The following is a 15,988-nucleotide window of genomic DNA, read 5'->3' as shown; positions in this document are numbered from 1 at the left end:
TCTGGTTCTTAAACGAGTGAACAGATGCCTCAGGGTGCCATGTTTTCACATGGAAACGCTCCAGTCAGTCATTGCCTCGGCGCGAAAGGGAAAGTTTCTGGCGTCCCTGGATCTCAGGGAGACATACCTTCATATAGGCTTCCAGTCGGATCACCAGAAGTTTTCGTTTTGCGATACTGGGTCAGCATTTTCAGTTTCAAGCACTGCCCTTTGGGCTGGCCACTGCATCCAGGGTGTTCACCAAGGTAATTGTAGTTGTGGCAGCCCATCTCCAGAAGGAAGGGCTGCTGGTACATCCCTACCTGGACGACTGGCTGATTCAAGCGAAGTTGGAACCACTGGCCCAGTTGGCAGTTCACAAGGTACTCTAGCTACTTCAGTTGCTGGGCTGGGTGGTCAATTTATCCAAGAGCAGGCTTGTGCCCTCTCAGTCCTTGGAGTATTTGGGGGCTCTATTCGATACACAGCAGGGCAGAGTATTTTTCCACAGAATGCATTTCCAAATTGCAGGCTCAAGTAAGAGCCTAGTTACTCAAGCATCCTCCCAGGGTCCTGGATTACTTGCAAGTTCTCTGCTCGACCTCAACCTTAGAACTGGTTCCCTGGGCCTTTGCTCATATGCGGCGTTTACAGTCCGTGTTGCTTTCCTGCTGGTATCTAGTCTCCAAACTGCTTCTTCCTCTCCCACTGACGAATGCAGCGTGGTCCAGTCTCAATTGGTGGCTGGTAACAGACAATCTGACTCATGGAGTTCCCCTGGAGGTGCCAGACTAGACAGTGGTTACCACAGATGCCAGTCTCTCTGGTTGGAGGGGGGGGGGGGGGGGGCGGTATGCCGGAGGAAATCTGTACAGGGATTTTGGTCTCCAGAGGAGTCGGTCAATCAATAGTCTGGAGACTTGAGTGGTGTGGTTAGCATTACAAGCTTTTCATCCTCTCCTGCAGGGGAGGTCTGTCTGGTGGATAGATATGTAAGCAGAAAGCATTGTGCTTTGAAAAACTTTATTGCCAAAGTTGTCTTAGTTTGTGGTCTCTTCCTGGGGGAGAAATTGAATTTGACTTTCATAAGTACAAACTTAAATTGTAAGCCCTCTGGGGATAGGGAAATGCCTTCAGTACCTGAATGTAATCTGCTTTGAAGTGCCAAAAAATGGAATATAAATCAAATATAAAAAAAAAGCAGGCTCAACCACTGCAGACTGAGGCAGTTGACACCAAAGCCTGGTGTTTGCTGAACTCTTTAAGGTCTAACTTTCTAGCTGTAGGAGTGCCTGAAACGGGAATTTCCCATATTCTATCTGTAGAACATTGAATATGTGAACTGGAAGGACTTCTAGTTCAGCTGGAGTATCCAGTATCTGAAGAAAGCTAAGAAGCTCAGAATGGCACTCTTTGTATATATGGCTGTCCAGCACCGTACCCAAAATTTCCATGAATTTAGAGTAGGTGAAATCCTCTGGGGACAAGGTGTGGCCTGAATGATCCAGAAATGGATCAGAGGCTATGCAGGTAGTCTTCATCCAAACCTAAGGGCACTGACTTACTTATCCAGGACTCCAGTGATGAAAAGGGTGACCCAGGAGGTGGTTCTGTGTTTACTTTTATTTGATTTGTTTTCCACAATTCACTAAGTTCATGGCAGAATACAATAACTTAACATGTAGAATAAAACAAGCAAATATGGCTTGCTGTATATTCATAGAGAGCTATAGTACATTAGGGAAGAGATGTTGTGGTTCATTGAAAATGATGCTTAAAGCCACTAGCTGTAGAGTTTAACTGCTATAAATAAATCTTAGACCTTAAGATACTTTATGGAGAGGAAGAGTGCCAGGCAAGACTCTAGCATAAACTCCCTCTCAAATGATTTTACTGATAACATTACATAATGTCAGTTGTATATTTCTAACCCCTAAACTAGGTTACATAATTATCAAAATTTGATTGGCATTCTGTTATAGAAAAAAATCTGAATGGCCTTATGGTAATTTGCTTTCATTCTCCAAGTTCATTAATCTCGTATGTAAATGTTTTCTTGGAATTTGCCCACATTAGCAACATTGTACTTGTTCTAAGAATATTTTCTATAATCTTAGATGGAATGTCAATTGGCCTCATTCTTGTTTTAGTTCTAGTTATGCTTCTATAATCTTGGAAGGAATGTAAACTGACCACCTATCATTTCAAAATGTTCTACAGCCTTGTATTTCAGCATCTTTTGCCTAGGAAAAACAAGTGTAAGGTTGACACGGTTAGTAATTACAAAACTGCTTATGATCAAAAACCCAGGATAGGTTTGTGCATGAGAATAGGTGGTCTGTTGGGTGAGCGGGATTATGAAGTATACCTGTCCTGCAGCTTCCAAGAGAAGTCCTTCCACCCTTAGTTAGGTGGGGTGAGTGCCCTGTTTATTGGAGGGGCAGCAGCAACCTGACTCCTTCCTCCAAGTCAAAGATGGGCTGTGTATAGCTGTTGACAAAGGCTGTCGATAGCCTCTATGGGGTAGAATGCTTAAATGCTTTGGATAACTTGGTATGCTTCAGGTCTTTGGAGACCATTGAGGAATTTGATGCAAGACAACAATATTGCGGTCATTTTATCTCCAACACATTCCAACCCTGCAGTTCTGGCCTGAGCAGATAAAGGAGTTTTTCAGGAGCTCTTGCTAAACTTTCCTGGTGTGGCAAACGCAAACTGCGGGATGAGGACTTACTGCGATTCCCAGAGGGATTTATGCAGTTTTGTGATACACCCTAGAATACGGCAAGAGTGGGGACATCTCTCCACAGGCATAGCAGTCCTTTTGATCATCTTCTGGTCCGAAGCATCGGTATCATAGTTCATGGCCATCTGAGGGTCATAATTTTGCCACAAATACAACTTTTTAAACCTGCTCACCATTGACTTTCTTCTGGTTTGCTTTAATGTTTTTTTTTTTATTACTAAAAAGTGCTGATGAGGGGTTGCAGAAGCAGTAATGCAACAGGTTTTTGTTTTTTTTTTTTTTTTTTTTTTGAGGCAAATAAGAATTTTGAGAAACTGAGACAGAGTACATATCCATGCTGTGCTTGGACAAAAAAATGACTGAGGTTCACAAGGCAATGCTAGCTCAGGAACTCCCATAAATGCTCAGAGCTCAAAACTGTATTAACTTGGAGAGAAGTCCATTCAATGCTGCCAGATGAAATCACCCACTGCTTCTTGACGGAAAGAGAAGAAAAATCTGTTAAATTTTGTCTTTAGAGGACGCCACATTTTTTATGAAAACAAGACATGGTACCTTTCTGGTTTCCAGACAGACTTAATGCTGTTTCATCTGGTGCCTTGTTTACTGTAGTGTAAACTGTGATGCACAGCAGCAGGGATATCTTAGAAAATATTTCCTGCTAAGACATAGCTCATATTCTGATTTATTTTTATTTCATTTATATTCCACCTTTCGGACATTGCAAAGCAGTTTGCATTCAGGTACTGTAGATAATACTGGTAACTACTAGTAAACATTTTATACAGTGCTGTAAAGACCTATGAGCTGTGGGGGCTTACAAACTAGACAAGACCAACTTGTAGCCTCTGGACTAAATCAGTAAGACCATGATTAGAGAACAGGTTTCAAAATCCTAATAGACTAAAGGCTTTTTTTTTTTTAGGTTGGGTTAAAATGAGGACATGCTACAAGAAATCAGGCCTCTGCCACGCTAAATAAATAATAAAAAAAAAATATATCTATAAGAATTCACAGGTTGAGCAGGTGTGGGGCAGGGGAGGGTGGGCATTAGACTAAGCCAGATCTATGCTTTAAGGCAAGCTGAAGTTCTTTCAGGTGTGTGTAAGAACACCTACACACAACTGAAAGTCACCTAAAAGCGAAATCGCTTTCTTATTTTTTATCATAATTAAGTATTAATTTGAAACTGTATAAAACATGATTATCCTATGAATCATATAAATGGAAATTCCAATCCACTTTCCATATAGAATATATTATTGAAACATGTAACCAAAAAATTGAGTGGCACCCTCTAGATAAATTTATAAACCAAACTTATGTATGTGCCTAATTGTAAACCGTTGTGATGGTGTATTACTAAACGATGGTATAGAAAAGTTTTATAAATACTATTGTGATTAGATATTTCTATTGTGCTGGTAACACCTTGCATATTTAAACCTTGGGTTTTTCTTCACTGTTTGGTTTTGTCTTTTTATTGGAAATGTGCAATAGAACATAAAGTTCTATATTTGTACACATTTCCTTTTTCTTAACATGTACACCCCATCTTTCAGATTTTAATCCATTTATAGTCTTCTAACATAATTTGAAACCAAAATAACCCCTATGATTCATTTACTCCACCCATACGCCAACTCAAGTGAAATACTCTTTCAAATAGTTTTAACATTACTATATGATTAATGCCATCAATTACCACCAATTAACTTGTATAAGTAGAGTATACCAACTACTTTGTTTCTGTTGGTAGCCTATCAATAGAACTGCCCCAGAATAGTAATAAAACATCTCGTTTTGGGGGCTGGCTCAATGTCTGTACTGTTCACTGCCATATAGAGATCTTGGGTTTGATTCCTGAGTCAAGTCTTCTGCTCTCCAGACTGAAGATGCCCCAGTCTTTAATGTTTGGGCTCCCTTTATTATATGAGACTTGTCAGGGGAATTGGATAACTCTCTTCTCTCGCTTGTATCTTCTCCTTTTCAGTCCAAACTTTCTTATGTATATTAACATGCAATTTGGAATATACTGGTTTTCTCTTTTGGGAAATCGTACTCTGGTGCAGCAATATTTCTTTTTTTTCTGTATTCTATTGTGTAGAGAGAAACCTGCAAAAAAGCACATTGACTTGTAGGCTTGTTTCTATCAAACTCTTATGTAGCCTGTGTTTCTACACATGCAGCTGCTGATTAAAGAAAACGACATCAAACCTTTCCAATTTTGAAAAGTTTACCTATCTTTTATTTTAAATTTCAGGATGTCAACGAGTTTAAAGAAGTAACAACATGTGTGCTTCCCAGGTAGGCTATCTCTTCCCATAGATTGTCAGGTCTCCTTGGCAGAGGGTTTTTATCGCTTAACCCTAAGGTCCAAGGCAATGTACAAATAACTGTATACAGAACAAGAACATCAAAATATACAAAACATCCTTCCAAGTTTAGTTATAGTGCTACTCCCCTTTGCCCTTATTTGATAGAAGCTCCTTTTCTGTAAAGTAGGAAGTTAGCTGCCAGTTTTCTGAGGAATATAGTTGGCTAAATAACTCAAATGGCTAGGGAAGAGGCTCTTAAAATTGACCAGGCTGGGCATAACCCATGCATTTAGACTGGTCTGGCTGGATTCAAGGCAAGGAAACTTAAGAACTTTTTTTTTTTTTGCTCAAATGTATGCAAATCTCATGTGGAAATCCTAACAGACCTGTTTGGCACCTGAGGACCCTAGTGTGCTATTCCCTATCCTAGTGCAAACCTGCCCTAAAGTAGAAAGGAAAATCTTTGAATCTTAACTTTAGACTTCCCATCGGTCTATAATGCTGTATATGGGCACACATTGTCAGTCCTATCATAACAGATATGTATGTTGGTCATTGTGCTGCACAATGTGTTTTCTTGCAGGGTAACGTTTGATTTTGATACTCAAAATTTTCACAGGTGTAGGAAATGGGTTTAATCTTGCATGAATTTAAATGCTGTTGCTTTCTAATTCTTAGACTACTGGATACCAAATTGATGGCGAGCACACAGCCTTTTAAGGTAAGACTCAGGCTTATGCTGCACTTATGGTTTTTGGTGTGGTTTTGTTTTATTTTTTTTGGCCTTGCAGTTTGTCCTACTTATTTTTGTGCTTTCAACTCAATGGGAGCCAGACTACAGCATTTAAACCTTCATTCACAATTACCTAGGTATTCTCTTCTCTCACATTCCTCCCCTCCACTTTTATATTTCCTTTTCTTCCCCAACTTAGCCTAGCAACTGCAGCAATGCTTCGTGACCAGGTGCTCCAAACTATGGAGCTCACACTTGCAAGGATCTAGTGGGAGCCAAGTCTGGCCACTAGGTGTTAAGTGTTGCCATTGTATGGTGGCTGAGATTCCCCTGCAACACCACTTAATTTCTCTTCTGTGTTGAACAGTACTTTGTGTCCTTAAGTTAAAGCCTTTCCTAAAACAGGGCTAGGATGGGCAAGAAAATCATGGAGACTGTTTTAAAGAATAAAATCACAGAACATTTAGATAGAAATGGTTTAATGAGACACAGCCAGCATGGATTTACCCAAGGCGTGTTGCCTCACAAATCTCCTATAGTTTTATAAATGTGGATAAAGGTGAACCGGTAGATGTGTAGTTGGATTTTCAGAACGCATCCAACAAAGTCCCGCCTGAGAGGCTTCTAAGAAAACTAAAGTCATGGGATAGGAGATAACCTTTTGTGGTTTGCAAACTGGTTAAGACAGGAAACGGTAGGATTACATGGTCTGTTTTCACAGTGGAAAAAGGTAAATGGTGAAGTGCCTCAGGGATCTGTACTTGGACCGGTGCTTTTTATTATATTTATAAATGATCTGAAAAGGGGTACAATGAGTGAGGTGATCAAATTTGTGGATGACACTAAATTATGCAGAGTAGTTAAATCACAAGCAGATTGTGATGAATTGCAGATTTTAAAAAATCCCCATTCCCCCATAAAATATATCAAAACAGACAAACATCAATAGGGAAGGATTGGAGGGAGGGAGTAAAAATCCCAGTTAGCCAGACTGAATGCTACTCATACTGGGGCCTAGGATGTGTGTATGGGGGGGGGGGGGAAGGAGGAGTTGGGGACAGGGTAGAGGGGAAAGTGGATGCTGCTGTGGTGGTGGTGAGCACTGAGAGGAGGAGATCACCTTGCTGGTGGCTGAAAGGAATCAGTTTTTGCTTGGGACATTGTCTTTTTTTCAAAAGTATTGGGGCAAAGTTAACTATTTGGGAATATTATTTAGTGTTTGTGTGTGCGTGCTTTTAGTAGTCATGTTTGTATATTAAAAACAAAAAAAAAAGAAAAAAGTAGCCAAAGCTAGAAAAAAAATAGGAGCAGTGTATACCTAAGTAAAAAGGTTGAAAAGTTCAGTTAAGTTACTCACCTTGGATTGACAAACTGAAGAGTAGTAAATCACCTGGACCGGATGGTATACACCCCAGAGTTCTGAAGGAACTAAAAATGAAATTTCAGACCTAGTAGTAAAAATTTGCAACTTATCATTAAAATCATCCATTGTACCTGAAGACTGGAGGATAGCAAATGTAACCCCAATATGTAAAAAGGGCTCCAGGGGCGATCCGGGAAACTACAGACTTCAGTGCCAGGAAAAATAGTGGAAAGTGTTCTAAACATCAAAATCATAGAACATATAGAAAGACATGGTTTAATGGAACAAAGTCAGCATGGCTTTACCCAGGGCAAGTCTTGCCTCACAAATCTGCTTCACTTTTTTGAAGGCGTTAATAAACATGTGGATAAAGGTGAACCGGTAGATATAGTATACTTGGATTTTCAGAAGGCGTTTGACAAAGTTCCTCATGAGAGGCTTCTAGGAAAAGTAAAAAGTCATGGGATAGGTGGCGATGTCCTTTCGTGGATCGCAAACTGGCTAAAAGACAGGAAACAGAGTAGGATTAAATGGACAATTTTCTCAGTGGAAGGGAGTGGACAGTGGAGTGCCTCAGGGATCTGTATCGGGACCCTTACTTTTCAATATATTTATAAATGATCTTGAAAGAAATACGAGTGAGATCAAATTTGCAGATGACACAAAATTGTCCAGAGTAGTTAAATCACAAGCAGATTGTGATAAATTGCAGGAAGACCTTGTGAGACTGGAAAATTGGGCATCCAAATGGCAGATGAAATTTAATGTGGCTAAGTGCAAGGTGATGCATATAGGGAAAAATAACCCATGCTATAATTATACAATGTTGGGTTCCATATTAGGTGCTACAACCCAAGAAAGATCTAGGTGTCATAGTGGATAACACATTGAAATCGTCGGTACAGTGTGCTGCGGCAGTCAAAAAAGCAAACAATGTTGGGAATTATTAGAAAGGGAATGGTGAATAAAACGGAAAATGTCATAATGCCTCTGTATCGCTCCATGGTGAGACCGCACCTTGAATACTGTGTACAATTCTGGTCATCGTATCTCAAAAAAGATATAATTGCGATGGAGAAGGTACAGAGAAGGGCAACCAAAATAAGGGGAATGGAACAACTCCCCTATGAGGAAAGACTAAAGAGGTTAGGACTTTTCAGCGTGGAGAAGAGACGGCTGAGGGGGGATATGATAGAGGTGTTTAAAATCATGAGAGGTCTGGAACAAGTAGATGTGAATCAGTTATTTACTCTTTCGGACAATAGAAAGACTAGGGGGCACTCCATGAAGTTAGCATGTAGCACATTTAAAACTAATCTGAGTTTTTTCACTCAACGCACAATTAAACTCCGGAATTTGTTGCCAGAGGATGTGGATAGTGCAGTTAGTATAGCTGTGTTTAAAAAAAGGATTGGATAAGTTCTTGGAGAAGTCCATTGCATATGTTCTTAATTAAGTTGACTTACCGCTGCTAGTAACAGCAGAGGCTAACATGGAATAGACTTAGCTTTTGGGTACTTGCCAGGTTCTTATGGCCTGGATTGGCCACTGTTGGAAACAGGATGCTGGGCTTGATGGACCCTTGGTCTGACCCAGATTGGCATGTTCTTAGGATAGGGGTGGGGGGAATCTGGATGCTATTGATGTTGGGCAGAGTGAGGATGCTAGACCTGGCGTGAGAGAGGATACTGTAGGTGATGGGGCATCCATCTTGCATCCAACTTTTGCCCTTCCATCTACAGCATCCTTTTTCTCTCTCATACTCTGGGGGATGGGGGAGGAGTCCTGGACCTAACCATGGAGTAAAGTGAGCATGATGCAAAGGGGAGTGTGAGGTGGGACCTTCTGCAATACAATAATGCTATCAACTTATTTTCATAAAACCTGCTTCTAAGCTGCTACTCGGTTGTATACATTTCTTATAACTAGCTGAGATTGTTCTAACTGGTCTACTTCTTTCTTACCTAGAACTGCAGAAATCCAGTATAACTTCCTGAAAACTCATGCCAGCTAAATTGTGGCATGACCTCTGCAATACATTTTATGTAGCAAAATTGCACTGTCTGCCTTGTGGAGCTGCAAATTAACTATTTGCTGTTTCCACATTCAGTTTTTTTTAATGAAATGTCTGTAAAGTGACCATTTTAATTGACATTCTATTTCATCCTAAGTACAGGGAGGGTAGTCTTCAAAGGGACCTCTGTAGGTAAACTTATGCTCTAGCCACAGAAATGTTTTAGAAAACTTCCTGAGCACTCTGTAAAATTGTTCCTACACTGTATGCACTTACTCTTGTATGCATAGGGGAAGGGCATTCCAGGGGATACAGTCTAGACAGGGGTTGGCACTTGCACACATTCTTTTGATTTTAAAGTGGTGTGTACATTCTCTCAACAAAACGGTGCATGTAGTTTTGCTGGATAATTTAGAAAGTGAACTTCGATGCATGTGAAAAGTAGTGGCAGTATAGTTTGTGCATATTTGCTAGCTAACGTATGTGCAATGTTTTGCAGACAGTACTGTAGTATTGAAAGTGGCATGTACATGATACACCATAAGGTGGCAGTAGTAGATATGGTAAGTCCCAGATGTCCTATAAATCAGCTGTTATTGATACTCTGTATTCTCCTTGTGTTTCTAGGAAATTATTAATAACACATCCCTTGCGGACCTGGAGAAGCGATTAAAAGATGCGCCATTCAAACCTCCTTCAGTGGGTAAGTGCTTCTGTCATGGAGCCCTTACATCTATCCTGTAATCATTGATATCTGTGCAAGCAGAAAAGATCTAATGGCAATCTATACACTACCAGCCTTCATTGCTAGAAAAACGAATGTTAGTGCTAGCCTATGAAGAAAGGAAGATAAAACTGCATTTTTTGTTTAGTAGGCTTTAACAAATTTGATGTAGTTTGTTGTGCCTATTTGGTAAGAGCTGTTATAGCATTAGTGTGAGTGGTGCTGATGTGTGTAGCTGGTTGTGGGAGGTTTCCCTGATAGCTCCATTACCTTTCCTGTGGTTCTGTAGTGGATGAAACTCAAGAGTAGCACTAGGGGGGAAAAGAAACAAACTGCCAGTAATTAAAATAAAACAAAGGACCACGATTTATTTCACTTGGTGTATCACATAAAAGCAAAAATCAGGATGGGAGGAGGTCCGTTCATGATTATAACATGACTATCACCCGGCTGGGGTTTCTGATACCAATATGAAATGTTCCTCTTCTCATCAAAAAATTGTTTTTTGGTAATAGAGATTGTAGTAAGATTTTTTGGTCATGTTAGATGCATCACCTGATATCGGGGTATTTAGTAGTGTAAAAGATTTTTCTAAGAGGGGTTTGCGATTTATTGATTTTGATAATGTACTGACATTGTCGCTGAAGAAGCCGGTAGGCATGAAACATGTCTGGTGACTTTGAAGGGCGATAACCACCCAGGAAGAAGTGTCCTTTATCATATACAAATTGATTATGATCTGCCTTCAATTTTTTTTTAAGTTGATTGTGAAACTGGTTGAGAGAATAAAAGGTCTGCTTATATACTACACCATTTGTGGAACTCTATATAGGGTCTTAGTGATGTATTGCCATTAAGCCAAGTTATGTATGAAGTTTGCTTGGAAACAATTGTATCCACATAGACTGCTTAGCTCAAGTGACACTGCATTTACAGCAAGCCAAGCTGATTGTGAGCTTTGACAGTGATGGTTTTCTCCTCTCTCTCATGGAAAAATCAGGTTGATATAGTAAAGTACGCTCAGCTGAGCGCTGTTTAACATGGTTGGATGCGCTTCTACTACCCCTTATACGATAAGGGGCTTAGCACATCCAAACCCCTCCACCCCCCCCCCCCCCGAAACTAATAGCGCTCATGTGCAAATACATGTTGAGGCTATTAAGTCATTCACCCCAGATACGGGGAAAAAAAGTGCACCCAATCTGCACATTTTACCTGCAAATTAACACCTGCCCAAGAGGAACCAAAAGGTTATTAAAAAAATAAAATAAAAAGTACCAGTGGGTTAGGATAGGAAAACGGACACTCATAAAATTGAGCATCCGTCTTCCAAACCTGTTGACAGCCACTTGTCCTGGGCTTCCACTGCTAAGGAGGTGCTTGGAGTGTGCTTTTGTCCCTAGCGCCTCCTTTTTTAATACAACCCTTCATTTAAATACATTATTGGGTGCTCAGGAGAGGTGGCTGGGCGTGCATTAGGAAAGCGGGTGCTCAACACTGAGCGCCTGCTTTTCATGAGTTTACTGTATCAGCTTGATTGGATTTTTTTTTTTCAGGAGTTTAGTTTCCTTTTTTGAATATTTTAAAAACTATTTTAGGTTCCTATTCCCCCTCCCCCCTTTGGGCTAGTTTGTCTCGTTTTTTACTAGCATTTTCTTTGTGCATATTTTATAGGTTTTATCAAGTTTTTGATAAATCTTTTGCTTAATTTGGATTTGTCTTATTCTGAATGTTTAATGGTGGCTTATGTTTGTATTTTTGGTTTTGATGTAAAGTTGATGGCTATTAAGATTAATAAAGATGTTATAGCACTTTCTTTTCAGTATAGACAAATTCTGCAGCTGTGGCAAATTGGAGGCCTTGGTTATAACTATGTTCTGCAGACCACTGGGTTAAGTTGCACAGTAAAATGAGTAATTTTTAGTCTCCATTGATATGCAGTGTTCTGTGCTGGGTGGGGGTGAAGAGAGCTGTAATCTGAGCTTGTTTCCATAGTATAAATCTGGAAATTTTAGGTCACCTTATCACAATGTTTCTCAAATTTCTTGATGCTAGGGACCAGTTGGCTGATATTGTCCCTTTTAAAGGGCTACTGCATGCAACAGGTCTTTGTGGCTGCATAGCTAGCAACCTGCTGGATTTTTTTTTTTATTTAGAGTTAGGCCTGTCTGGGAGTGAGCTCAGCCCAATGTTTGTTTAGTCATCTGGACTGATCAGTAGTGAAAAGCTGGAGAGTAGCAGCATTCCTTCCCTGCACACGTAAGCAGCAGCAGGGCTCTAGGGCAGTACAGAATATCCCACTCATGGCTGTAGGCGACTGGGTAAGGAGCCAGTACCTGCCTGGCTGCAGTAACATGGATCTTGCTTCCTTCTGCAAGGACTATCACTCTGCGAGCCAACAGAAATGCTGCCAGGGACAGCTGCTGGTCCATGGAGCAATGGTTGAGAAGCACTGAGACTGCTGGGAATGCATTCAGAGTTCTGTTAGAAAATGTCAGTGTCTTCAGAAGCTAGTGACTTAGTGCCATATACACTGGGTCGTGAAAGGCAGCAGTTTGTACACTTTAAGAATAACAAGTGGGGAAAGCATGTACAGGTGTGGTGTTTAGGAATCTTTTCCAGCCTAGATTTGTTGAAGAGGGCAGGAGGGGTTGGCTTGGGGGAATGAAGGGAGTGCACTGTTGGGTGTCTGGGAATGTGGAGAACAGTTGATTTTCACTGTGTGTGTGGGGGGCAGGGGGGAAGTATCTGGGGGGAATTCTGTGGGTGGGAGTTCATGGAGGAGTTCCATGTGTGGGGTGTTGGAAATCCTACCAGGCATTTGAGACCTGGATTAGCCACTGTTCAAACAGGATACTGGGCTTGATGGACCTTCAGTCGGACCCAGTATGGCAATTAAGTTTTTTTTTTTTTTTTCTTGGGCGTATGGTTATGTAGGTAGTGGATGTGGTAAGAAAGTGCTTGTGGGTGGAGGCATTATATAAATTGTGTGTGGGGGTGACTGGGAGGTATAAATGTGTCTAGGTGTAGGAATGTGGGCTTTTCCCCCTCAGTCGCAAGTGTGGGGGGGAGAGGGTAATGTGGCAGGGTTGTATCTTTAAGGAGTAATAAGTTGGGGTTTGGGGGTATGATGTGTGGTTAGAAACTAATTTTCCCTGTCTCTGGAGGATGGGTAGCCCGTGGGTGGCAGTGCGTACTATGGAAGCCGTCCTTTGCCAGTTGCTTTGGTTATCTTCCCTGTCTTACTGCCTGTGTTGCTCTGTGGCAAAGTGTTGGAAGGGGTGGCAGGGGGTTTTTGGAATGGAGCCCTGGTCAGCATTTTAATAGCTTTCCATAGGAAATTAATGTGGGTTTTGTTTGGAGGCTTGGTTCTCTGAAAATACTAATCTGACGTGTCTGGTTTTCTAACTCCTTCAATATTCACACTTTCTTCCTGCATACCAAATTTTGGTGGCTTTCTATCCCTTTTCTTGGAATTAATGTGCTGTCACAGATGGACAGACAACCTCATAAGAACATAAGAACCTAAGAACATAACATGCCATACTGGGTCAGACCAAGGGTCCATCAAGCCCAGCACCCTGCCTCCAACAGTGGCCAAACCTGGCAAGTACCCAAAAACTAAGTCTAACCTCGTTTACATAATTCTTTCCAACATTCCATATATGAGAGCATAGAAAGCAGTGGGATGTAAGGGTACAGCTGCTGAATGGCAGAGGGCCATCGATACTGTGCAGGCATTGTTGGGTCATCTGTTGAAGGTGACATACACAATAACTGACTCCTGTACTGCCTTCATAGATAACCCAGCTGCAGAGTATTAACTTAGGTGGTCATTGCAGTATATATATATATTTAAACAAAGGGATTTGATGTGCTTTTTTTAACGTGCTCTGTGTGTATAATTGTGTAGCTATCTAGCAGAGGGGCTGAAAGTCACTACCCAAAAGTTAGAATTTCAAAGAAGAAGCTGAGAGCTGGTTGTGAGCAGGTGATGTTGCTCTTCCGGCTTAATACACTTTTTTCAGATGGTCCGTGAACCTTGAAGGGGGCCCTTTTTGCTCCCTGCAAGGAGCATGATCCACTTTGTGCTACGGTAGCTGTAGAGCTGCTGGTGACGTGGGTCCCTGGCTTCCCGCAGTGATGACGCCGCACTAACATTGCTACGCTCGGGCTGCTGGCACACTGAGTGCTTCTGATAACAGCAGAGAGCCCTCTGTGGAAAGCACTTCAGTTTGCTTGGATATAAAAATGGGGGCCGCCTTACTTGCCTGGACAACTGACCACCTTGACTTTTGAGCCTGGCTTTTAGAAAAGCACAAGGGGGAGAAATTGAAGGCGTGGGTCAAAGGCAGATTAGATCTAGGTTTTGGTTCCTAAGTCTAGACACTAGAATAAAACAAATCAACACTTCTGTTATAAGATTCATGTACATTTTATGACTGGTACTAGGTTAACTACTTAGGAATGCTGATAGGCAGTCTATTAACTTTAAGTATAGGAGTATTGAACCATGCAGTGCTATTCTATCTTTTGTCAAAGAATAACTTTTTTTTTTTGTTCCCCTCAGAAAGCGCCGAAAGTTTTCCAAGTTACAACACGGATTCCGAACAGCTTCACGAAGCGGGCTATGATGCATACATCACTGGACTGTGCTTTATCTCCATGGCAAACTTTCTAGGTACTTGCCTTGTGTGTTGAAACCTTCAGGCATGAAAGCCCGGATCCCATGTCCTCATTGCTCTTCCTCTGTTCCCCAGGTTCATTTCTCAGCCCTCCAAAACTGAACGTGTCTCCTCGATCAAAACTCATTGAACCGTTTTATAACAAGTAAGTGATATTCATTCAAAACCAAGTGTCCAATAGACCACAATTATAAGAGAATGTTCAAAGTTTTTATTCTTAGTTTAGTTTTGGTCAGTGGCCAGCAGGTTCCTGTCACAGTAGCATCAGCAGCTTTCCCTTTCCCTGTTATGCGAAATATCACAGTAAACTCTGCTGAGCAGATGTGAAATGGAGTCCTCTGCAGTGCTGCTCCCTGAGCAGTGAGGCCAGCCCTTCTTGTTTTAATTTGTAATATTAGTTTTCTTTCTTACATGTTAGTTGCATTGAACTCAGACTTGCACACTTTCTATACTTATTACCAGTGCATATGCAGAATCAAAGTATGGTAATGCTGTTGTGTGCACAGTTTTATCACCAACCCTGGTGTGTTTTTTTTCTGTTAACTGTGCCCCATGTCTGAAGCTAATCGAGTAAAAACAAAATACCCGAAACTGAAAACTATGCTCTTTAACTCATAGTCCACTTGGCATGACTGTCAGCCTGGCAAGCTTTTCCCAGCATGCCCAAACCCTCTCCCTCTCATCTAGAAAGAAGTCAGAACTGGGTCCCAGTTGGATTTCTTCCTTCTCCCAGTGCCCTCCGGATCCTTCCCTCTCTACTCAGGGACAGCTTACCTTGTCCAGCAGGGCTGTTCCCTCTCTGACACATGTAATATTAACTTATTCACTCCTCCCCTCACTGGCAGCAGGTTGGTTCCTCTGCTGTCACATGATAGTGACCATCCCTAGTAGAACAGGTAAGGCAGGAGGGACCCAGGTGGTGGTGAGGGATTTGGATTCTTTGGGAGGAGGAGACCTGACCTGGACCCAGGCTGGGGGAGGGGTTCAACATGCTGGGGAGGGAGGGGAGACTTACTGGGCTGTCCTGCAGGAAGTTTAACTCCTACCTCTGACCCAGTGTTAAATGTCCAGCAGTAAAAGTAGGAGACATGCTAGGCAGCCTCCCAATTGTGCCTCCTTGCATTACAAGGTAATGGCTAATGAGGTTTATTACCCTGTAATTTGCATCTGACCTGTCAGGCTTGCTGCAGGATTTTTTGGCATTACCCTTATTACGTGCCTGGGCAAGGTTGGTTTAAAAAAAACCCACACTAAAATAAGTAAAAACCTTTTGGGTAGGCTCAACATGGCTTATTCTATTGGCCCCATAAATGATGAAGACACTTGGTGATCTGGAGGTTGTACTCCATTTTCCCAATCATGCAGCAAGGGGGATGGCTTTGTGCTGTGTTGCACAGGATGCTGGTATTGTACACCCAGGGGAGGT

General features: G+C 41.5%; 1 protein-coding gene across 3 annotated transcripts in view; it reads left to right on the top strand.

Moving 5' to 3' along the window:
- PARN (poly(A)-specific ribonuclease) overlaps positions 1-15,988 on the top strand; it is a 185,307-nt gene that overhangs the window by 32,778 nt on the left and 136,541 nt on the right. For all 3 annotated transcript variants that reach the window (XM_029576561.1, XM_029576560.1, XM_029576562.1), the window contains exons 14-18: positions 4,989-5,032; positions 5,722-5,764; positions 9,781-9,856; positions 14,448-14,558; positions 14,638-14,707. In XM_029576561.1, coding sequence (XP_029432421.1) covers positions 4,989-5,032; positions 5,722-5,764; positions 9,781-9,856; positions 14,448-14,558; positions 14,638-14,707 — 344 coding nt within the window. The remainder of the gene's footprint in view (positions 1-4,988; positions 5,033-5,721; positions 5,765-9,780; positions 9,857-14,447; positions 14,559-14,637; positions 14,708-15,988) is intronic.

This window comes from Rhinatrema bivittatum, chromosome 14, assembly GCF_901001135.1.
Source record: "Rhinatrema bivittatum chromosome 14, aRhiBiv1.1, whole genome shotgun sequence".
NCBI classification, from domain to species: Eukaryota; Metazoa; Chordata; class Amphibia; order Gymnophiona; family Rhinatrematidae; genus Rhinatrema; species Rhinatrema bivittatum.
This window is presented reverse-complemented; position numbering and strand designations above follow the sequence as displayed.